At 34.9% G+C, this 23,184-nt stretch overlaps 3 protein-coding genes across 3 annotated transcripts; all 3 read left to right on the forward strand.

Moving 5' to 3' along the window:
• The first annotated feature begins 1,984 nt into the window (after positions 1-1,984).
• On the forward strand, positions 1,985-5,893 carry LOC106142210 (large ribosomal subunit protein uL5). The gene is made up of 5 exons (XM_013343890.2): positions 1,985-2,091; positions 2,331-2,480; positions 3,127-3,276; positions 4,026-4,173; positions 5,737-5,893. Exons 1-5 carry the CDS (start codon positions 2,086-2,088, stop codon positions 5,862-5,864), a joined length of 582 nt encoding a protein of 193 aa, XP_013199344.1. The 5' UTR covers positions 1,985-2,085; the 3' UTR covers positions 5,865-5,893.
• Positions 5,894-6,576: 683 nt separating this feature from the next.
• Positions 6,577-17,386, forward strand: LOC106142270 (dynein regulatory complex protein 1). The gene is made up of 16 exons (XM_013343980.2): positions 6,577-7,232; positions 8,258-8,445; positions 9,043-9,278; positions 9,636-9,842; positions 10,094-10,261; positions 10,476-10,712; positions 11,144-11,285; positions 11,682-11,767; positions 11,902-12,027; positions 12,459-12,627; positions 15,040-15,115; positions 15,293-15,372; positions 15,895-16,032; positions 16,306-16,408; positions 16,504-16,667; positions 16,938-17,386. The coding sequence occupies exons 1-16, from the start codon at positions 7,093-7,095 to the stop codon at positions 17,126-17,128; spliced, it is 2,451 nt and encodes an 816-aa protein (XP_013199434.2). The 5' UTR covers positions 6,577-7,092; the 3' UTR covers positions 17,129-17,386.
• A 2,296-nt stretch (positions 17,387-19,682) lies between these two features.
• LOC106142241 (androgen-dependent TFPI-regulating protein) lies at positions 19,683-22,685 on the forward strand. The gene is made up of 3 exons (XM_013343938.2): positions 19,683-19,835; positions 19,944-20,136; positions 20,440-22,685. The coding sequence occupies exons 2-3, from the start codon at positions 19,981-19,983 to the stop codon at positions 20,995-20,997; spliced, it is 714 nt and encodes a 237-aa protein (XP_013199392.1). The 5' UTR covers positions 19,683-19,835; positions 19,944-19,980; the 3' UTR covers positions 20,998-22,685.
• Positions 22,686-23,184: the final 499 nt, after the last annotated feature.

Genomic DNA, 23,184 nt, shown 5'->3' on the forward strand with positions numbered 1-23,184 from the left:
ACCCCGGGCCCGTCTCATTAAGACCCCATTAATATACAATACAGTAAGCTTTTTCAGTGACCTTTTACGGCAAGCTAATATTTTCAATAACTTGTACAATATATTATTTAAATTATTATTACATGTAGTAATAGTAATTTAAAGCTTATTATATCTATTAACGGGTTACCTCGATCAGCCTCTTTGGGAAGAACGGTAAAAAGCTGATGAACCGATGGCCATTATTTGTCATTCAAGCTTATATTCAAAAAGAAATACAAAACTTGGTTGCCAGGTAATTTTTTTATAATTTTGTTGAATATTTTGATCCCCGCACAAATTAAGCATAAAAATTTAGTAATATTCTATGTTATGTTTAAACTTAATTTTTTTTCTGTCTGTATTATTTTCATAACATTAGTTACTTTAACATTAGTATTAGCAATGCTAAAACATATCGCATGCATGAAGGGGCAAACTGTTGATACTGTATTTCCATCCACTCGTCTACACAGTTGTGCAAAAAATATTTTGAGTTTGAGTTTGATCCCACGAAGCCAAGGTTTCCACTCCAAAAGGCTCAAAAATATTTTATAATAAAAACATTTTTAAATGAATATACATTTAAAAGCGTTAACACCTTTTGACACAAATCTACTATTTTTCAAACCTGTTAAAGACCATCAAAGCCATCAAACCATCAATTTTTTTTCTTAATAATTAGTCAAAGATTTAATTAATAGTTATATGCGAATTCACAGGGGTTTTCGTAATTTGCCCTTGAGTGTAATTTTTGAAGCTCAAGATTTTATTCCAATTTCTATGTAGGTAAGTAAGATAGGTGGCGTATGGTTCCCGGCACCAATATAAAAAAGAATAGGACCACTCCATCTCGTTCCCATGGATGTCGTAAAAGGCGACTAAGGGATAGGCTTATAAACTTGGGATTCTTCTTTTAGACGATGGGTAGCAACCTGTCACTATTTGAATCTCAATTCCATCATAAAGCCAAACAGCTGAACGTGGCCTATCAGTCTTTTCAAGACTGTTGGCACTATCTACCCCGCAAATAATATTATTACGGATGGCTGAACGAGGCCGAACGTGATAAACCATTGTTTTTAATTTTTCCACGTCATAGGATTGTTAAACAAAACTCAAAGTCCCACAAAATAGTAGGTCCAATATCCGGGACTGTAGTTAGTTAAATGTAGTGCACAGTGTACCTTGATCTGTGAAGTAGTCTGTTATTGTAGGTAATAGTGTAGTAATATCTATAGCCACTATTACACTTTTCGATATTAAAGCTGTCTTAGTCTTAAAACGAATAGTGTAATAAACGTTACAGTTAGACTCTGGATTCCAAGAGTCGATGAGTCTGAATATCGAATAGTGTAATAAGAGACCGTTCAGTCTGCACTCGCGTCTGTTTGTCCGTTACGCGCTACACATTTGTATGTAAAGAAAATGGCGTGCTTACTTAAGCACGCCATTTTCTATATTTCTATATTCTTTTTTACATAAATATTTAAAAAAATCATAAACACAAACATACGTTTGTATAGTCACGTCTATATCCCTTGCGGACAGAGCCAATAGTCCTGAAGAGATTGATAGGCGACGTTCAACTGTACTCAATGTCTTTAATAAAAGAATTGAGATTCAAATATTAACTTGCTAGCCCATCGTCTACAAGAATTCCATGTTTATTCACTAAAATTGAGTTTATCAGCTCCTACTCGGAGGCAGGCAGTTTCATAGGTCGAATGGTTCCTACACTATTATAATTAGTCAAACTCATTGCAGCAAGTGCTACGGGTGCTACGACAATTTCTTGGGGCTGCGAAAGTACAGGTTACAGGTACAGAGTGCGTGCATGTGAGTAAGCGTTCGTTTTTCAGCCTAGTGTAATAGCGAGCAGTTTACTAGACTCTCAGATGGTTTTAATATCGCGTGCTGAATATCGAATGGTGTAAGAGGGTTTTATGGTAGTAATGCAGTAAATGTTGCCACTTAACATAGTGTTCCTTTTGTCTTTTTTATTTGACAGTCGGACACAATTTTCTTGCTGGCAATAATTTGATTTCTTTCACAAAGTTGTTAACCATGGCGGTGGGTGTTTTTGATTGTAAATCTAAATTATCTGTTAAAATCACTGATGTTTTTATATCATTCCTGTTTAATTATCAATTATTTAATTATCGATGCCCTGTTTCATGTTATGAGGCTCATATTTTTATGACTGGACCCATATATCGGCATAACCTCTTTTCCGTGATGAAGTTTCCCTTACCTAGTTGAAATGTTTTGTGAAACAAAAAATTTAAATTGGATATGTTTGCCTATTCCAGCGAGCACCACCTGCCCCTACTAAAGAAAAAAAGGAGAAGAAGGCTCCCAAAGACAAGTCCAAAAATGTTATGAGGAATCTTCACATCAGGAAACTTTGTCTGAACATCTGTGTTGGAGAGTCCGGAGACAGACTTACTCGTGCTGCTAAGGTTGGTTCTTTATCAGGGAAGTTTTTGCTCGGCACGAAATAAAGTGATAATGATCACATTTTTGTGATTGTTGTTTATTTCATGCGACATCATTATTTCTCATTTGCAACTTCTGAATACTAAATAAATACTATCCAGAATACTCGAAGAAATGACAATTTAACGATGCCTAAAGTTAGTTTTGTTTTCTATGGTTGTTTGATTTGAATGTGTATTCATTTAAGTTTTGCTTATGTATAATATTTAAAAAATCGTATTGCGGATGCCCTGACATCACTTAAAAATAGTAGAACACGTGTATTGGATTAAATTTTGTGTCAGTCAATACCTATATGCTATGCTGCCTGTTGTTGGGATCGGGTAGGTTGACCATGGCTTGATGCCGCGAAAGAATGGTTTTAGAACTGAAGATGTGGTAGACCAGGAGAAGTAGGAAAACAGACTCCCTGGCTCCAAGGTTAAATGGCGGAGGGTGTAACTGGAAACACACCAGGATGAGAGAGAATACCTCTAGGTACCTATGTTAGTAAAGTCATTTATTTACTGTGAAGAACATAATGCCTTAGATTATCATTGGTATTTACTTCAGTTTTGTCAGTCAGCAATTGTCATGAAATATTTTAAATTATTATCTTTATATTTAAAGGTGTTGGAACAACTTACTGGCCAGCAACCAGTGTTCTCTAAAGCTCGTTACACTGTGCGATCCTTTGGTATTCGTCGTAATGAGAAGATTGCTGTCCACTGTACAGTCCGTGGTGCAAAGGCTGAAGAAATCCTTGAGAGAGGACTTAAGGTGGGTAAAATTTTACCCCTTTATTGCAACTTTCACATCATTTACACCCCACTATTTACTTCAGAACCAAATTTACAGTCTGGCGAATGTATGGCCTTTCCATCTTTTCAAAACTACTGGTTCTGTATACACTAAGACCATGAACCTATGTATGTACAGTCTGGCGAATAAGGTATCTTACAGGCTGTGAATAGATTTAGAGGCAGTAGTAGATGAAAGACAGTTATGTGATTTTAATAAGTGATACCTTGTATACAATTTTAAAAATAAATTTATTCTATTCTATATGGGCAACATTTTACTACCACTTTTCTGATGTACCAGACACCTATCTAACAAGTAAGGTGAAGGTTATATATACATATAATCACATCTTTTCAAATAGTGGCATGTTAGCATATTGCTAAGAAGATTCCCAAATGGAATGGCTAATAGCCTTTCCTTTAGTCACCTTTTATGACATTCCTGCGAAAGTTTGGGAGTGGTCCTATTCTAGTGGTACTGGGAACCACATGGCCATCAGAAGATTTTGTTATTTAATTTCTACATAAATAGGATAGACATTATTCTAAACTTCTGTCCAAATGTGCTGTAATTTCCTGATTGTGTGCTGTAATTTCCTGATTGTGTGCTGTAATTTGAATCTTAAAAGGTCCTTATGGATTTCTCTTCTTTATTCTCTTCTACTTATAGTGCTGATCTAAAAACAGTCAATTTATTTTCAAATTATATTAACTACTTACTTACAGGTCAGAGAATATGAGTTGAGACGTGACAATTTCTCAGCCACTGGAAACTTTGGGTTTGGTATTCAAGAACACATTGACTTGGGTATCAAATATGACCCCTCTATTGGTATCTATGGTTTGGATTTCTATGTTGTCCTAGGAAGACCAGGTTAGTAAATGTTAAATTTTTTCTCTTTTATCAATTTACAATTGACAATATTTATTTCGGTAAATTTTGAATTGAGTCCTAGGTCAGGTTATAGTTTTGTGATTAGGAAACATAAATTAAATTTAACCCTGCCAAACATTTTGAAAAGAATGTGGCTTACTTGCCATTCTATTTTAGAAGTGTGTTAAATGTACAATTAATTTTTTTTTAATGAAATAAAGTAATCTAAATCAATATTTTATTCAGAAAATAGGTTTTTCGCAGACACTTTTTCATGTCATTTACATATTAATAAATTAAGTTCAAAAAAAAAATCAAAATATATTTATTTCTTTAACTAAATGGTACATAATTTCACTGTGGTTGTGGCCTCCTATTAAGTGAAATACACCTGTATCAGGAGGTCACGCTCTTTCATAGCCAATTTTAATAATAAAGTACCTAATTAATAAAACACAACTGTTAACAATACAAGTATTACAAGAATCAAAAAAAAACAACTAAGAGTGTGTATAATCCTTAAGCAACTAAAGTGTATCAGTGTGTTATAAGATTAGCTTATATGCGGACAATTCACAATTTAACATGTTCAAGTAATTTTTCGGTCTTATCATAGTCTAAGTGTTTCAGCCAATTGATAATCCGTTTCCTACAAAAATATTTTGGTAGCATGTAGATATCTATTTCTTTATTTACTAAATTATATAAGTATCTAGCTTGGTTATTAAATTGCCTTTTAGCAAACTCTGTTCTGACACCATCACCAATATTCACAATAGCAACCTTTCTACGTTTTAAAAGATATGAAGGATCAGGGGTAACTGTTTTGTGAAGTTTTAGAATTGCGTGGAGGATGTAAAGTTTTCTCACTGTTAACAGGTTACAATCCAAGTACAGGTTAGTGGTAGAATACATCTTGGGTTTCAAATAGGCTACCTTTAATAAAGCTCTTTGGGACCTTTCTACTTCCAAGAATTTTGTTTTATTTGCACCTCCCCAAACAGTAACACAGTAAGTGAGCACTGACTGTGCTAATGCAATGTAGATCAAATTAAGAAGACATTTAGAAGCAATACAGCGCAGCTTGACAAATATCCAAATCAGTCTGCGTATTCTAACTGTGGTAGTTTCTATATGTGAATGCCAGGTCAAATGTTGATCTATCATAACACCAAGATATTTAATAGAAGATGTTTTTTCAATAGTTGGACATGAGCAAGAGGAATCATCGGAATCAGTACAGTGGAAATTATGTATAATTATTCTGAAGTCAAGCGGGGGTTGAGTTGAAAAAAAGTTATTTATTTATTCATCAGAGGAAACCAATCTTCAAAAATTGCACATTTGTTCAGGAGTGTACATAATATATATTCACTCTGTAAAAAATGTGCTATAATATAACTTATTTTTATGTAAGAATACTATTTGTTTTGTTCTTTAAAAAATAAGGCACATGTCATAAGATATTAAAGAACACTTTTTTTATGTGGAGAGGATATACACACGAAAATATATCTTAAATGCTTTGTACACTCTCCTAAATTATCAATTCCTTTGTTTTAGGTTTCAATGTAGCTCACCGAAGACGCAAGACTGGCAAAGTTGGGTTTGCCCACCGCCTGACAAAGGAGGATGCTATGAAGTGGTTCCAACAGAAATACGATGGTATCATCCTTAACAGCAAAAAGTAAATAAATTAAGTAAAACAAATTTAAAAATCTGACTGGATTTTATTTCAAAACATATAAGTGGATAGGTAAACAGATATAACACATCATACATATAGTCACGTCTATATTCCTTGAGGGGTAGACAGAGCAACAGTCTTGAAAACCCATAGATCACATTCAGCTTTTTGGCTTGATTTTAGTTTGCTAGCCCATCGCCTTAAAGAAGCATCCCAAGTTTAAAGTCCTATCGTTAGTCGCCATCCTTGGGAAAGGAGTGATCCTATTTTTCATAATTATAAATAAATATATATGGGACAAATTACACTGAGTTAGCCTTGAATTAAGTCCGAGACTTGTGTTACGAGATACTTACTCAACGATACTATATTTTATAATAAATACGTATATAGATAAACATCCAAGACCTAGGCCAATCAGAAAAAGTTCTTTTCTCATCATGCCCTGGCCAGGATTCGAACCCGAGACCTCCGGTGTCACAGACAAGCGTACTACCGCTGCGCCACCGAGGCCGACAATCTATGCCGGGAATCACATGGCGCCCATATTTGTTTGTATTTGCGATTAAACTACCTACTTTTACTGTGTGCACTTTCTTATGTTTAAACATTTATCTTACTCTGCGCCAACGCCAATCACCTGTTTGGTTTTCATTCCACCCAAAGGTTGACTGGAAGACATTGTATTAGCGATAAGTCCGCCCTTGTACTATCGCTATCTGTTTTAAGTTGTTTTGTATGTTTTACTCTTATGGTACAATAAAGAGTTTTATCTATTTTCTAAGACTGCTTATCGTGAAGGTCTATTACTGTTCCGATCTCCGATTGATTCTTTATGCTTAAAGTAGTATAGTGCCATCTATCCTTCTAATCCCATGGTTGACCGATTTTGTCTCAGTAGTCTTAAAGTAGAAAGAGACAAGCGGTCTTTAGTCACACCAGTGCGATTACAGAATTTTTAAACTGATCCGTAGAATTATTTATAATTAAGTAAATACTCTAAAATCCATAGTCACACCCTAAACACGATTTATATCCTATATGTCATGCTTTTTTATTTTCCCCGCGATCATGGATCATTCGTCAAAGCATGTATTAGATAAGCAGTGTCCCGGGTAACCAAATCACTATGGAAACAAGCTGATCGAAATTTTGTTACGTCAATTTTGATACATCAACTGCCAATCAGTAGCATTTGTGGGTATTTTTGTTGAATTTACATTGAAATTACCATGGCTGGTAAATTTGGTGGGTATGATGACGACGATGACGTGTTGGCACCCAAAGAGCCCCAGGTTACGTCCCAAGACCCGGCGGAAAGAAAAGCAGCGAGGGCGCTAAGGATCAAAAAGAGGCAGGAAGCGTTGAAAAAGTAAGTATCATATTTTATTAAAGCGCGGAGCTTTCTCGCGCGTCCCGAGTTGATGAATTCCGAGCCTGCAGGAGTTAAGGATAATCAGCTCTTAGCGCGTCAGTGGTCGAATCGGTAAGGTGGGCACCTTACCGATGGTGGGCTTAAAATGCGTGTGGCGCAAAAAGGGCACAGGTTCGAATGTACACTCACCTCGGCCATGTACCAATGACTATTCACGAAGTTATGTACTTACATTAGTCTGATAACTAACCGATGTTCTTACGGCGAGGGAAAACATCGTGAGGTAACCAGTACATTCAGGACACTGGATGTGTATCCATATGATCCAAAACGGGTAAGGTTTATCTGAAGAGGTTACGGAGGTCAGACGGGAATCGCTTCTTGTAAAAACCTGACTCACCCAATTCAGGATATCCGGGCTACTCTCCAGAATGGTGAGAATGCAACCGGGTCTAAAGCCATGAAAAATAAATATAAATCATATAACCGAAATTCTTCATGCAAAAATTCAAAACAAGGCCCAGCTATGTGGGTTCGAATGTTAATCAATCAGTTTCTTTTATTTATATTGCTAGCAGAAATGACACAATTTTAGTTGGATCCATATCAGTTTGTTCACGAGAAAAACAGGGTTTCAGTAGGTATATACATTATTTTGACGGCAGAAAAGAATTTACTCATATTCATAAAAACGAAAACCTTAATGTGGTCCAGTTCCTCTGCAGTTGACTAGGTGTTGTTAACGAATTCATGAACTGCTCGCCTCTGGCGTTTGTCCCCGTTGCATAGGTCTGTAACTCACTGGGTCCTCTTATGACCACAATCGTGCAAAGTTATTACACGAAAAGATTTTCAATAATATCTGTGAGCCTATTCAAGGTCAGGTTCCCTTATTGACTGTAGATAACCTAATCCAGCTTTGGCATTTATGGATAGATAAAAAGAGAGATCATCTCCGGTAAAGAGAAGTGGAAGTGGTCTATATCTATCTATCTATAGGTAGTAATTTAATCACAATTCAGAGCAGAACAACAGACCGAAGAAACTGCTGCAGAAGAAGAGCCTGGCCTCATAGAACAGGCGACGGCTACAGCTGCGGAGGAGCTTCAGCGGCTGGCGCTTGATGGCGCTGCGAAGGTCACCAATGTCAAGGTCACCACGGATGAGCGGGAGGTCATCCGACGAGGGCTGTTCTCCGATAATATGCAAAGTAAACATTATGAAAGTTAATAAAGATATAAATAATTATTTTGCCCGCTTTTCCCGCAGGTCCTGGTTAAATCGTTGATATCTGACAATTTCTTACACAAAATGTCATTTAAATCGGTCTAGTGGATGAGCCGTGAAAGATTAAGAGACAGGCAGTCAGACTGACTTTTGTATATAGGTACCTACAATAATAATTAATATCAAAATGGCGTTATTGAATACATGTCTTTGGTTCAATACACACACATAAGCGAACCCACCGAAATTCCTTAAAAGTCGGAATGTTCCACTAAAATCTTCTAAGGGCGCATATTCTACTGAGAATATTCAGGTATTCCACTCCGTCCCCAACAGTGGGGCGGCAAGGTGAGGCAATGTTCAACAACTTTTGTAATTAATATGTAAAAAGTAACCCTTGATTAAATATATGATATCATAGGTATAATAAATTGGCGACTAGGTAAAGTTCTCTCATACAGTCATAAGTCACACGTATTTTCCTTAACGTTAAAAAGTAGGTATATGCTTCAGCATTATAAAAAGCACAGATGACTATTCATATACTCTCTTTACCATTCATTAATTTTAAAATATGCAGATAACTTTAAAAAAATCGAGGAAGAAGCAGCAGAAGCTCAGTTACACTATGAAGCTATCACCGAACACTGGGAGGTCATGTTAAAAGTCAAAGACCCGCTAGAAATCGATTCCGAAATCAAGGCGCAGAAGGAAAAGTGTGATAAGCTATTGGCACAGAAGAACCAGTTGATCGAGGAGATAAAAAACGAACTGAAAATGATGGATCAGGCCTACTATGACGACTTGGAGAAACAAGTGAGTTGCTAGACCTATCTTCACCCGCGTATTATATGATTTAGCTGACCCTTTAACACATAGGTAGACAGTTAGATTACCATATAAACCTCGCGTACGCTTGACGTCGCTGGATAACTGACATCTGAGCAAAAAAAAACAAAGCCTATACCTATTAATTGTGAAGCGGTTTCGAAATTTAGTTCCTATGAGCATGCAAAGGCGAGAAAGAAAGAGATCGCATTCTTTGCCACCACTCCCAAATGAACATCATTATCTCTGCATTGTGCTTCCCTATAAACCAGAAATGTACATTCAGTACACTCAACTTTTAAAATGAACATATCTAGTAGATAACTAATACGATTTTGCTTGTAGGATAAGGACATCAAAGAGCTATCAGAAAGGATAGAAAAACAAGTGACGATAATGCAAAGGGCATACGAGAGGCAGCTGAGTCTGATTGAGCACGCGATCAACATGGAGCGCGACGCCATGGTGGAGCACAACAACAAGAGGTGGGAGGCGCTGTACAAGCAGCGCGACAGGGAAGAGGTCGCGCACATGGAATATAAATTTGAACAAGTAAGTTTTTTACATGTACCCATTCTATTTGATAAAGCTGGTTTTATTTATGTAACAAATTAGCCTTTGTAACTGAGAACTTATATATTTTATACCCATATTCAAATTACCTAAATTAGGTACATTTATTTACTAATTTGAGTAGGTATAGGCTATATTATGTGGCATAAGTACCTACATCTCGCTTCTGTATTATTAAATTGATGATCGCTGATGTGTGATATTACCTAATTAAATCTTGATATTTTTAGTTGGAAGAACATAAAGAAGAAGTGGCAGCCATCATGTGGGACCACCACGAAAAGTATCGTCAGGCAAAAATAGAACTAGAGACCTTGACTCAAGAGTTGCAGAAGGAGCTGGAGAAACTGAAGGCCACGTGCATCATCAACACTGAGAAAATTGGTTACAATTATCAGGTGCATATTCTGTCTAAATTCCTTTGAAAACTTCAACTCAATTTGCTGTGAAAAAATTTTCGTCAAGGATTTGATTCATGAAAATGTCTTATGAATATCTAATCCCGGAACCTTTGCGTTTTATTGTTATGGGTGGGCCATAGGAAAAGAGGAAACTCTTCTAAACAATTATATGCCAAAACGATACAAGCGTAAATTAATATGTTTAATTTAGGTCTTGAAAAAACGCGAAGAGGAGAACGTCTTTGTGAGGTCACAACAGAAGCGGAAACTGAACAAGATGTCCGACGTGGCGAACACGTTGCGCTCGAAAATCCGCAAAGCCGCAGAGGACGGGGCACAGGAGGAAATACGAGCGGACGCCGAGATCACGAAGTTGATGCAGACCATGGACGATTTGGAGAAGAAATCTGAGCATTTCTCGCACGTGAACAACTACAAGTTTAGCCAGGTGCCAGCTTTTATTTAACCGCGAAGATAAGAACAAAGATCATTATTTGCTATAAGTTTGTTTACCAATTAACTAAATGTTACGAGTTAGGAACCAATTGTTATACCAATGTTATATTAGTCTCACGGTGTATTTTTTAATAACTTAATTTTCAATTGACTTATAAAAGGTTTTTTTTAACTTGAATCACTTCAAGATCCGATGTAACATCCAACGAAACTCCTTACATTTTATTAAATTAAACTATGTATACGGATATTTGAATCTGGTAATCATAGTCTTATTAAATGGACCAATAAAAATATCAAATTATGCCAAAAAAGTTTATGAGATATAATTCTCTTGCACTTTTTTTGATAAATTTTCATCTTTTTCGTATATTTTCCGTGTTCTCAGTATTTCGGTGTTATAATTCAGTATTTGTAATTCAGGTGTGGCGGATGTCGGCCGCGAAATGCGCTCAGATGAGCAAGGAGCTGCGGCAGGCGGAAGTGGCGCTCCACGCGCACATCCTGTCCGAGCCGCCCCCGCCACCGCCGCCACCACCACCGAAAAGTCCTCTTACCAAATATGGTAAAAAAAATTACGTTTTCAATACAAATATTTTTAGTCCACCTAAATGTCATCTGGCTGATCAACGCGATAAAGTCGCAATTTATAAAAAATACCTTGGTTAGTAGACAAATCTAATAGTCTCAAAAACTGATAAACCCCATTTCAGCTGATGGTATTAAGATTCAGAGATGCGTGACAGGTTGCTAGCCTAATTTATATCTACTTTAATACATACATAAAGTCACGTCTATATCTATTCATTGCGGGGTAGACAGAACCAATAGTCTTGAAAAGACTAAAGGGCCACGTTCAGTAATATTATATCTTATTTTTGATAGTATATCTACTTATTATCGAAAAATAAGTTTCTGACCTTGTAACCAAGGGATAAATATTTGTTTCTATTTTTTGCAGAACATGAAATGAGTCAGTCGGCCAAGACTGTGGCCAAAATTGAAGATTCTACAGATGATGAAAACAAAGAAGCAAAAGATAAATTGGTACTTCTCAAAAATATTATTAATTGGTTTTCAGATATAAATAGTAGTGACCAGTATAAATTACCGTATAAGTAGCCTTCTAAACGTTATTGGTGGGTTTTATTTTACCATAGGATTTATTTAATGTCTTCCAGATTCGGCACATACTTCAGCTGGTAGCGGACAACACAGGATTCTTGGTAGAAGATCGACTGCTGAAACTTATAGAGAAATACCAGTTAACATCGCGAAATCTTTGTACATTAGATTCTATCTTCATGGTGAGTTAAAGCTAAGCTAATTATTGACAGAAAAACAGCGTCAGTATAAAGTAAATTTTTTATCAGCGTATGAATTTCGTATGAATTTGTCACTGAATCTTGAATCACCCACGGCGGCAGAATATTGAGTTAAAAATGCATAAAAAGGTATCTATTGAAAGATTTAGTTTCTATATAAATATTGTTTCTTTATGTTTTACTACATATAGTAGACGTACTATCTTATTGACTCACAACTGCACTCAAATGTGTCCCAAACAAAATGAACGGACTGACGAACATTTTGTTTAATGTTGCTGATAATGAAATTGTTTAATTTTGATCTCATCTGTGACTGTGAGTATAGTTCGATCAAGTGTATAATTTCAAATAATAATAAAAGGCAAGAATAAAACTTCGCTCGCAACTGACCGCGGCTTGTTCGTGTCTAGGCTTTAGAAATACAAGCGGAAGAAGACGTGGAACTGTTGTGCAAGACGTTTCTGAACTACGCGTTTTGTCCCATGTGCATAGGCATGGAGCAGTCTTCAGACATGATCGAAGGGTCGATTGTATCGCAAGAAGATAGCCGCCACCCGACTGTCGCGTCCAAAGGAAGACGTAAGATTGTTTTTTTCATACTAAAGTATGAATATTTCCTTTCGGCCGCCATGGCAACTAAACTTCGCAACCAGTTGAGAAAAAGACATTTTCATTCTTTGTCGGCAACCAGTTATGAATAAAGATTTTTTTTTCTTTATAAGCAACTAGTTGCCAACAAGGAATTTCTCAAAAACACTAGTTGCAGTATAAGAATTTAATTTCTTCTTACGCAACAATGTAGTAATGTCCTCATCGAATACAAACACTGATCAATAAGTACATAGATTTCGTACTAGCTGTAGCCCGTGACTTCGTGAACGCTCAAACCACTACCTACACCACGGAGGCGGTTATTGTCCCTGTTATATTAAAACAAATATATTTTAATAGTGTTCATTTATTTATATTAACTGAGTGACTTAAACCGCTAAAACGAAATTGCAAAAGGGCTAATAATCTCCAAACAGTGACCAACAGATATCTTTTTTTCTACTAATTCACTCAACGCCTGGTCAATCTCCTCGTCAATTGCCTTATACTCTTTATTCTTTTTACTTTTAATATTTAAATCATAAGATTTATATTCTGTTGACAGAATATCCAATAATTGTGGCAACGTTGGATATTTTCTTCCAATATATCTATTAATTTTCGCATGCCATCCTTCAAGGCTATTATTAGTTCTTATATTTTCGTTACCACAAGAGCAAGACATCATCATTTCATTTTTCTTTATCCATTGTTTATTAAAGTATTTATTAAATTTTTGCAACCCGTCAGATGGATTTCTAGGGTTTTTGCTCATAACATATTCATATCCTTTTTCTATGTATTGAACAGGAAGACGAGCTAAACCAACGCACCGTGCAACATGCCTCTTTTCGGTTCTTAATTTGACATTTAAAGCTTTTGCTTTTTTCCATAAGCAACGATTAAAATGAAAGTAGCAGCCTTTGAATATAATTTTTGGAAATACTTTTTTAATTGCATTTATTGCTGCCACTTCGAAATCAAGGGTTATTTTTTGGGGGTTCCAACCGATGCTTGTCTTGATTAGGCTGAACAAAACTTTGTATGTTTCTGTTTTTTTATCCGGCAGCAGAGCAAAAATTAAAGGAGCTACTGAATTGTTATTCTTATTGTATCCATGTATTGAATATAGTTGATAAAATCCTTTCGGACAACACTTAAAAGTGCCGTCAGCGTAAAAATGATGATACTTATTCATCTCCTTTCTGTTTTCATTAGAACAGAACACGATGATTCGTTTATCGTCATCCACGTAGTCAGCAACACAAAAATTTTTATATTTAGTGGGTACAATAAAATCATGACAATTATTAAAACGTGACTTTGCAACGCCCAAAACTTTGTTTCTTTCATTATATAATCCCGTCTTTATGTTATTAAACTGTGGTATTTTATTTATAAATTGAAAACCGTCGTTTTTGAGTCCTTTGACAACATCCTCATACTGTTTTTGAATCGATATAAAATTACAACTGCTCCTTTGCTTCAAGTCGTCCATCTTTTTCAAAATTAAATTTTTTCCAATATCAGCTTCACAGTCTGCGTCATGTTCCTTTGTTATTTTAATTATTTCATTTCGTGCATTTATGGTTAAATTACCTCTGCATCCATTTTTAACATAGCATTTATAAAATGAGTCTCCATTTTTATATATTTTTTTACGATGATAACGGCGTCCTTCATGTAATATTGATACACCTCCTCTTCTTGTAGTTATATATTCTACTGTAGAGGAATTTGGATATATGTTTGAAGTAGACATCACAATGAAATAAAATTCGTTTTTTTTCAAGCGAGGCTAGTTCGCGACAAAATATGTGTACTGACTTGACAGGGAAAATTAATGACATATTATTTAATTGACATATATCAATTAAAAGGAAAAATAATCCTGGCCAGTAATTCTAGAAATAGGATTTAATATAAGTACGGATTGACCGCAAAGATTGTCAACCCATTACTTCCCATTATTTTTGACGCAACTTGTTGTCAAGAAAGAATTTTAAATCATTTTTCACAACTGGTTGAGAAACTCAGTTGCCATGGTCGATAAAAATTTTCTTGGTTGGCAACTAGTTGCTTACAAAGAAAAAAAAATCCTTATTCGTAACTAGTTGCCGATAAGGAATTGAAATGTCTTTTTCTCAACCGGTTGCGAAGTTTGGTTGCCATGACGGCCGAAAGGGAATATTTACTGAACAAGAATCACGTCACTTCTATTTTAAAACAATTTTAATAGATATAAAATGATTTCGTATTGATCTGGAGAAAACAAAAAAACAGTCTATGCTAGTTTCTTCTATCTCAGAGCTGACGCAAACACATTATTTAAAAATCAGCTTTGTAATGAAAGATTGAATAATAATGTTTTTAATTACTTTGATAACCCGACGTTCACAGCGTCAATCAAGCCTCGTGTCAGCTTAGCAAGAAGTATGTCTGCTAGCACACAGCGATCTACACATGTGGGTTTCAAGTAAGAACTTATTTCTTTATTATTGTTAGATTTCCGATTGCTAATAGGTACTAGAGAAACACCAAGTGCTAGGACCAAAGGATATATTTTACATATTTCTGTGCTAATGGCAACTTCTATCAGGAACTGGATGTGAAACCATGATCCAATATAGGTACATTTATGTTTGTTTGGCAGGGCTCATGAATTATCTGCCGAAGATCAAATGCTAGTAGCAGAAGTTGATGAAATAATTCAGAAATTTGACGACAAACAAGGTGAGCTCTACAGTAGTATGCAAAAAATAATAATTTTAATAAATAATAATAAAATACTCGATTTTTCTCTTAGTTAGTCGTAGGTACACTAGTAGTTTTTCTTACTAACTGCGACTTTGTATTTGCCTTCTCCATGGCCCTCTCCTCACGACATCATCTACGAAAATAGCCAAAATGACACCGAGTCTTCACGCACCTACCTACCTCCATAACAAATTATTAGCAAATTTCACAAAAAAAAAATCAGCAACTGCCTTTTAGTTGTCAATTTAACAGACTGTCTCATTTACATTACATTTACATACATAAAATCACACCTTTTTCCCGGAGTGGTAGGTAGAAACCATATCTTTTCATTTTCCACGAGCCCTGCATACTTCTTTCGCTTCATACACATTATGTCTCATTTACCTACTTACATATATATATTTTTTTTAAATTTAATGTTTCAATAGCAATTACCTTCTTTTGGACAAATGCATTAAACTCTGAAAGTTCTGAAAGTTAATATTTTCCTCCCAGCCCCGTCCATCTTGCCGGGGACGATGTCAGAATCGGCGAGCGCCGCGCCGGGGCGTCGCGGCGCGCGAGGCGTCACAGTCTCGTCGCAACCGGAGTATAAAGCCGCTGCCAAAGCGACCAATCCTTTTCTGTGCTCTTGTGAGTACCTTATAATATTATTTCTTGCCTCTAAAGAACTCAAACGTTCGCATTGCTAAAAGGCAAAGTCCAAAGCAGAGGTTTGGGAGAAATAGAGGGATGTCTGGGAGAAAAGATGGAAAGGGTTTAGCTCAGCACATAGAAAAGTGGTGAAATCAACATAGTACAAAAGATACGTACGTAAAATCCGACAGGATCACTATAACAAAAATTTGGTTGCACCAAAAAGAAAGCAGAATCAATAATATATTAAGTTAAATACATGTATTTCAGTGGGCCACAATCTAGAAATTGAACCAATGCAAGTACTGACGGCTTTGGGCGAATTCATCGATGTGTTCGTACCTCCAGAAAAGAAGAAACTCTTTGATATATTGTAAGTGTGGCTCCATGTTTCATGTATCAAATAAGAACAAATGTGATTAGAAACTACATTATCTAAATGTTGAAAGTTGCATAATATTTGTGTAGGGATAGCGTCAAACCACCAAACTTCAATTCGCCATCACGTGCGTTGACTACTGAAGAAATTGAGCAATACTGGAGCCAGTGGAAGAACGCATTCCCTCCGGAGAAAGACCGCTTTTGGGACGGCCTGCTGGGCGGACTCAACAACTATTTAGCGGTTTTACAAGGTGATTTTAATTTGACGATAATTATTACTTGTTCAATTTTTTTAAATAGTACCTAACTTAAGGTAATGTTATAGAGTGACTTTTTTTTGTGCGTATGGAAGCTGTGTGGATGTCGTAAGAGGCGACTAATTAAATAATAGCTAAATAAAAGATCAATAAACCAGTCAAAGGATATCGATATCTACCGATAACATTTTGGAATATAATTACGTGTAGGTAATGGTAAATAAAAATAATAGACATATCTTCTTACATAAGTATTGTAAACAGAACGCGAACGTCTACACGACGAGGTGTCGGTGCTGCGGCGTCGCAACGCGGCGTTACGCCGGGTGGTGCGCGGCGCGCTGCCCGAGCTGCCGCGCGCGCCGCCGCGGTACGCGCGCGCCGCGCCCGCCGCCTTCACCGCGCCCTGCGTCGACAACGCGCCGGAACCCTTCGCGAGACTACCGCCTATATAATATACTTCGATGAAACCACCAAAGTTTTTTGTAAGAGGCAACTTGGCTTTTACATAAAATCACGCCTCTTTTTAAGGGTCTGCAGAGACTTCGTCTTTCCACTTACCACGATCCTGCATATACATATATGGCTTGAGATGGTAGAAATGTACCTACTTCTATGTTTGAAACATTCTATGAATTGTTTTTTCTGGCGTTTATATATAAATATATGCTCTTCATCACCCTCACCACGAACCAGGAGGGATGATGATTATCGAAAATATGTTTGAAAGTATTGTAAAAAAATAAATTTAATTTATCAAAGTGAACGAAGTTGTATTTTGTTATTGTCTTACCTACTGGGGTGAGGTGGCTTTCTTAGAAATCTGCCGATACCAAAGCCTGAAACATTCACGACTAAACCTGAAAAATAAACTGCACTGCTGACAACTAGTTTATATTTTGGACGTAGTTCCATAATAAAGTTTCATTCCACATTAACAACATTTTGAGAAAATTGAGTTTAAAATTTGACATCTTATTTCATTTCATCTATTATGTATATAAAAGCGAAAAACACTCACTTAGGAATCACGAAATCTCGAAATCTACTGAGCCAATAAAGATGAAATTTGGCAGAAAGGTAGATCTTAATTAGGAGGGATCCACTAAGAAAGGATTTTTGGAAATTCTATTCCTAAGGGGGTGAAATAGGGGTTGCAAGTTTGTATAATACTTCGTTATTTTTAGTGTGGGATAATTACTTAAAATTTGAGAATTAATTTAACGGTTAGATTAAAATAATAATCCATTAATTGGATTTTGAAAATTGCATTCCTAAGGGGGTGAAATAGGGGTTGCAAGTTTATATGAAACTTCTGCATTTTTATTGTTGGACGCATGAAATTTAAGATTAAAATTTACGGTTAGATTAAAATAATAATTCATAGATTAAATTTTGAAAATTGCATTCCTAAGGGGGTGAAATAGGGGTTGCAACTTTGTATGAAACTTCGTCATTTTTAGTTTTGGATACATTAGATTTTAAATTCACGGTTAGATTAAAATATTAATTCATTTATTGGATTTTGAAAATTGCATTCCTATAGGTGTGAACTAGGGGTTGTAAATTTGTATGAAATTTCGTCAATTTTAACGTTGGGCACATGAAATTTTAGAATTAAATTTTGGTTAGTATGAAATAATCATTAAAACATTGGATTTTGAAAACTGCATCTAAAGGGCGAAAAATAAGGGTTGGAAGTTTGTATTAAACTTCGTTTTTTGATGGGTGTCGAAGTGCGAGAAGTCTTAAATATTGGTTAGTATACGTATCAGTTGCGGAAAGCAGGATAGCACTAAATAGGATGGGATGAGACAGGATAGAACTGGACGGTGCAGGACGGGACACAACAGGTTAGGACGGAACGGAACAGAATGAGAAAAGACGGGAGCAGCCATATAAATTTAAATCAAATATAAACTTAAAACAGGCCCGCACGATACGGGATTAAAAATGGGTGAAATTTTATGGCGTATTCTTATAATCTAAGAAGCCGCGGGCAAAAGCTAGTTATCTATATAATCCTGTTTTAAACTGCTTCAGTAGGTATTAAATCTTATAGAGAATTATGATAGTTCTCATATTACATTTTTAAAATTTTTAGTTTGTATTAGATGTAAATAATAAAAGTTGTCAATGTCAAAACGTTTTAACTGTCCTCTCACAACATGTCATTGACGAAGTTAAGATTAGTGACTAGCGTTGCTGGCTTATCGATAGTTGACCTCGGAAACCATCTACAATATCGATTAGCCTATTGATAGCTCAGTTTGGAACAATAGCATCAAAAACTGCAATACTATCGATTTAATTTCGATCAATACTATCTTGCTTGCCGTTGATACTATTGCTTTCACTATCGACTTGACTGTACACTGCCTTGTATTTATCATAATCATCAAGTGGTTATATATATCATATCATTATCATTAAGTGGTTCTGGGTGATAAAAAAAACCATAACCTAACAGTTTTTATACACTCTGTCGTTCTTTGTGCTCATAAATAAAATATCGATAAATTAACAACTTTTCTTTCCAAATTACTTAAAAGTAAATTTGTTGCGCTCCCTACGAACAATGGAATCAGAAGAAGAGGGCTTCTTAGATGCCATGATAGTTAATTTACAAGGAAAACATAAAACGATCTTGACTGCAAAAGCAACAAATGATGACTTTTTCCACATACAACAAAATAAACAGCGTCGACATTATGTGCGTTTCGTTATATAACATATAATACATTGTCATACTTCAAAAAGATAGGGACAAATATATATTATATGATTTCAAAAGTTATACAATATATTTTGTGACAATAAATAATTTAACGTGGTTTTAATATTTTTAAAAGTATGTTTAACTTTTTTTAAAAGCAAATTAGGTTAAAATGAAAATCAGAAATTGAGAATCTATGAGTGTTACAAAATGTAACACCTCTTAATATTTCTATCGACACTATCGATGGTATCTGTATTATCGATAGTATCGACACTGTCAATAGTAGACTATCGATCGCCAACACTATTATAGTGATAGTCAATGAACGAAAATTTAATTTCGTGAATTTGTGTTTTTTATACATTATTTAACATTAACTGCGATTTGTGTGAGTGATTAGGTATTCTACAAATAATATAAACAAAAATAAATCTTCACATAAGGTAAGAAATTAATATGTAAATGCTTCTAATTAGTTACCTATATTTCGATATAGGTAATTAAGTTTTATAACCACTTTACTTTATATGTTTTATTACTTTAATTTTCAGCTAAACAAGAAGGAGAGAAACTTGTCACATATTCATCATGATTAAAATAATAGTGTTTCATCTATTGGGAGTGTTACAATTTGGATTTGGTTGTTACTATGATGCTATGTATGTTACCATTCCAAGTACTTCCAGAACAATTGCTTTTTCACCATTTGGTGGAAAACTCAAGTACTTGACCTACTTGAATGCGGTGAGTTTGGTTTAATGGGCCAATGTTATGTAGAGTCTAGAATATACATACTTAAACAAAATCATGCATCTTTCCCGGTGGGGTATGCAGAGATAACCATCTTTCCAGTTGCCACAATCTCTACAACCTTCATCAATCTTTACATTTAAGCTGTTAAATTTGTTGTCTTGACTTCTTGAGAACATCCATAATTTTTCTGTCAATGCTTTGTTATATTTTATAAACAATTGAAGTTGTTAACATCATTTAAAATTGGTCACAGAAATGTACAATATATCTTAATAATCATTTTTATCTTTTCAGTTACTGCAAACAGCATATTTTGCCATTTCATTAGTGAATGATATCATTGGAACAAATGAGCCCTCTCCTGCTGGAAAACCACTTATCAGGCGGGTAAAAGATGTCATGTTTAGTTCATTAGCATTTCCACTCTCCATATTTGTGGGCACCACTTTTTGGGGGATATATGCAGTTGACAGAGAATTAATTTTACCCCGGAGTCTTGATGCCTATTTTCCACTTTGGTTGAATCATGTTATGCATACAAATATTGTCGTATTCTCTGTTATTGAACTTGTAACATCCTTCAGAATGTATCCAAGTAGAAAGACAGCCTTATCACTTCTGGGCTCATTCATGTTGTGCTATGTAATATGGATTCATGTGATTTACTTCCACACTGGTGTGTGGGTGTATCCAATTCTGAGTGTGCTGAACTGGCCTCTTAGAGTAATGTTCTATCTCTTTTCATTAGGACTTGTCTGTGGCTTATTTGTCATAGGCGAGAGAATGAACGAATTTGTATGGGGTAATGAAATACAGAAAACTGTTAAGGGATCTAAGAAAAAATCACATTAATTCATGTAGAGTGGGCTACATGAATAATATACCACCTTCATACAATTGGTATCAAGATAGTATCCACTTTTCTGTAGCCCATTAGAGAAAATGTCAGATAGTATTGTTTAAAATAAATGCTCTGGGTATGGGTTATAAGTAGTCAAATTATATGATTTTTTTTATTTATTTAGTACTTAATTTACTGTGGGCATAATTATTTTTAGCTGATTTATTTAATTCTAATTGACAAAAAGGCCAATTAAATATCTCAAGAGTTCAAATGGATATGATATCATTCAATGACTTGCATAAGTAAAAGGCAAAGTCCACACAACAATTGTTATAAAATTTGCATTAGAATGAGGCTCTATTTGTGATAGCTACTTAAGCATTATAACATAAGGCAGTTGTTGAAATTTTTACCATTTAGGAATTTAATTTACTTTAATGTATGAATGAAAATTAATGTGACAATTAATTGTTATAAATATGCAACTGTATGTTTGTAGCCAAGCATTTGTAGTAATGAATGACAACTTGTGTGGGATTTATCAGTAGTGCCTTAAGCAGGCCATGCCTCCAAGTGTTCATTTATGCCAGAAATAGTAAAATAATTTGGAAAATGTAATTAATTCGTATGTACTAACAAACTAAATAACGATGATATTAATGGAAAACGCAACTTTTAGTTTGAACTGAAAATAATTTTGTAATGTTTAAATGTAGGTACCTATATCCACTGTGTCACAAATAAATGCCTAAGAATCTAGTACTTTAAAATAATTAAGGACTTTTAAGTGTTGGTTGTGATCGTATTCAAAGAGCAATAGATTTATATGTGTAGCACAAAGTAACCATAAATAAAAGTGCACATACAGTTTCTGGTATGGTGCAGGCAATATAAACATTAAGGATATGTAACATTTTTTGGCTATCAAATTCTATTTTTTAATATCAAGGACAAGTTGGCATCTTCACGATTGAGGCGAAATTATAAAAGTCCAAATTACTATGTAAGGCTATGTAGTTGACTACCTATTTTTTTCTATAGAAATTCCTTCCAGTTCCAAAACCTATGTTTATATATTATATGAATATTTTTAATTTTCGACTTTTTATGAAAAATCTTAAGAACGAAGCAACTCATGGCGTTCATTTGGACATATGCTTTTATACATGAGATAAATTGACCTATTTAATTCGATGTTTTCTGTTATGTAATTTTTATAGTAGTTTTAATACGAGCAGAAATTTTGTATACCAAAGATTGTCTCTTTGTAATGTTTATTAAAATGTCGCTTGAACGTTTTCAATGCACCCTCAATTTAAAGGTATTACATTACAAGGACAAGAGACATGGACAATGATTACATTGGTGTCACTGTTTAAGAGAATTTTAATTTGATGGGAGCAATACTGAACATTGTATCATTGGTGACACTGTTAAACAGCATTGTAATTTGATGGGAGCCATACTAAACATTGTATCATTGGTGACACTGTTAAAGAGCATTTTAATTTGATGGGAGGAATATTGAACATTGTATCATTGGTGACATTGTTAAAGGGCATTGTAATTTGATGGGAGCAATACTGAACATAGTATTTTGTGTTTCAATGTGCATTAATCTTAATTTACATTCCAATTTGCTATTTATTTTGTGATAAAACAATGTTTTCATACGTAATAAACAAGTTAATTTAAATCTATCTCCTTTTTTATTGTTCCCCTTATGGTATAGGCAGGGCTTCCTCAGTTAACTTGCTTCATGACAGCTAGCGGATTTTGCTATTATTGTCAAGACTTTAGGAACTAAACTCAATCAAGATTCGTCTAGGCGATAGCAACCTGACAATATTATTTGAATCATAATTGTATCATTAAATCATATACCTAACTTAACGTGGCCTTTCAGTCTTTTCGAGACTAGGCTGCAGGTCTACCCCTGAGGTCTTCGTATTATATGTATAAAGACGAGTATATGTATGTATACCCAATGCATGAAGACTCTTCCCCTCATAATCTAAGAGAAAAGAAATACTGAGTTAAATTAGCATTTTTATTTATGTTACAATGTTGTAACAAAACAATACAAAAGCAAATAAAATAAGACTTACAAACTTAAAATTATAACACTCAATACGCTCTCATAAGTTCAAGAATAAAATCACATTTAGACTAGATTAATCTTTATAATATGACTT

Source organism: Amyelois transitella, chromosome 17 (assembly GCF_032362555.1).
Source record: "Amyelois transitella isolate CPQ chromosome 17, ilAmyTran1.1, whole genome shotgun sequence".
NCBI lineage: Eukaryota > Metazoa > Arthropoda > Insecta > Lepidoptera > Pyralidae > Amyelois > Amyelois transitella.

Excerpts from the sequence above, each read along its gene's own strand:
- LOC106142210 (XM_013343890.2), top strand. Across the intron at positions 2,481-3,126 it reads GACTTACTCGTGCTGCTAAG|GTGTTGGAACAACTTACTGG; the intron begins GTTGGTTCTTTA and ends TTATATTTAAAG. Across the intron at positions 4,174-5,736 it reads TGTTGTCCTAGGAAGACCAG|GTTTCAATGTAGCTCACCGA; the intron begins GTTAGTAAATGT and ends CCTTTGTTTTAG.
- LOC106142270 (XM_013343980.2), top strand. The coding sequence starts at position 7,093 with ATGGCTGGTAAATTTGGTGGGTATGATGACGACGATGACGTGTTGGCA. Across the intron at positions 9,279-9,635 it reads ATGACGACTTGGAGAAACAA|GATAAGGACATCAAAGAGCT; the intron begins GTGAGTTGCTAG and ends TTTTGCTTGTAG. Across the intron at positions 11,768-11,901 it reads AAGAAGCAAAAGATAAATTG|ATTCGGCACATACTTCAGCT; the intron begins GTACTTCTCAAA and ends AATGTCTTCCAG.
- LOC106142241 (XM_013343938.2), top strand. The coding sequence starts at position 19,981 with ATGATTAAAATAATAGTGTTTCATCTATTGGGAGTGTTACAATTTGGA. Across the intron at positions 20,137-20,439 it reads ACTTGACCTACTTGAATGCG|TTACTGCAAACAGCATATTT; the intron begins GTGAGTTTGGTT and ends TTATCTTTTCAG.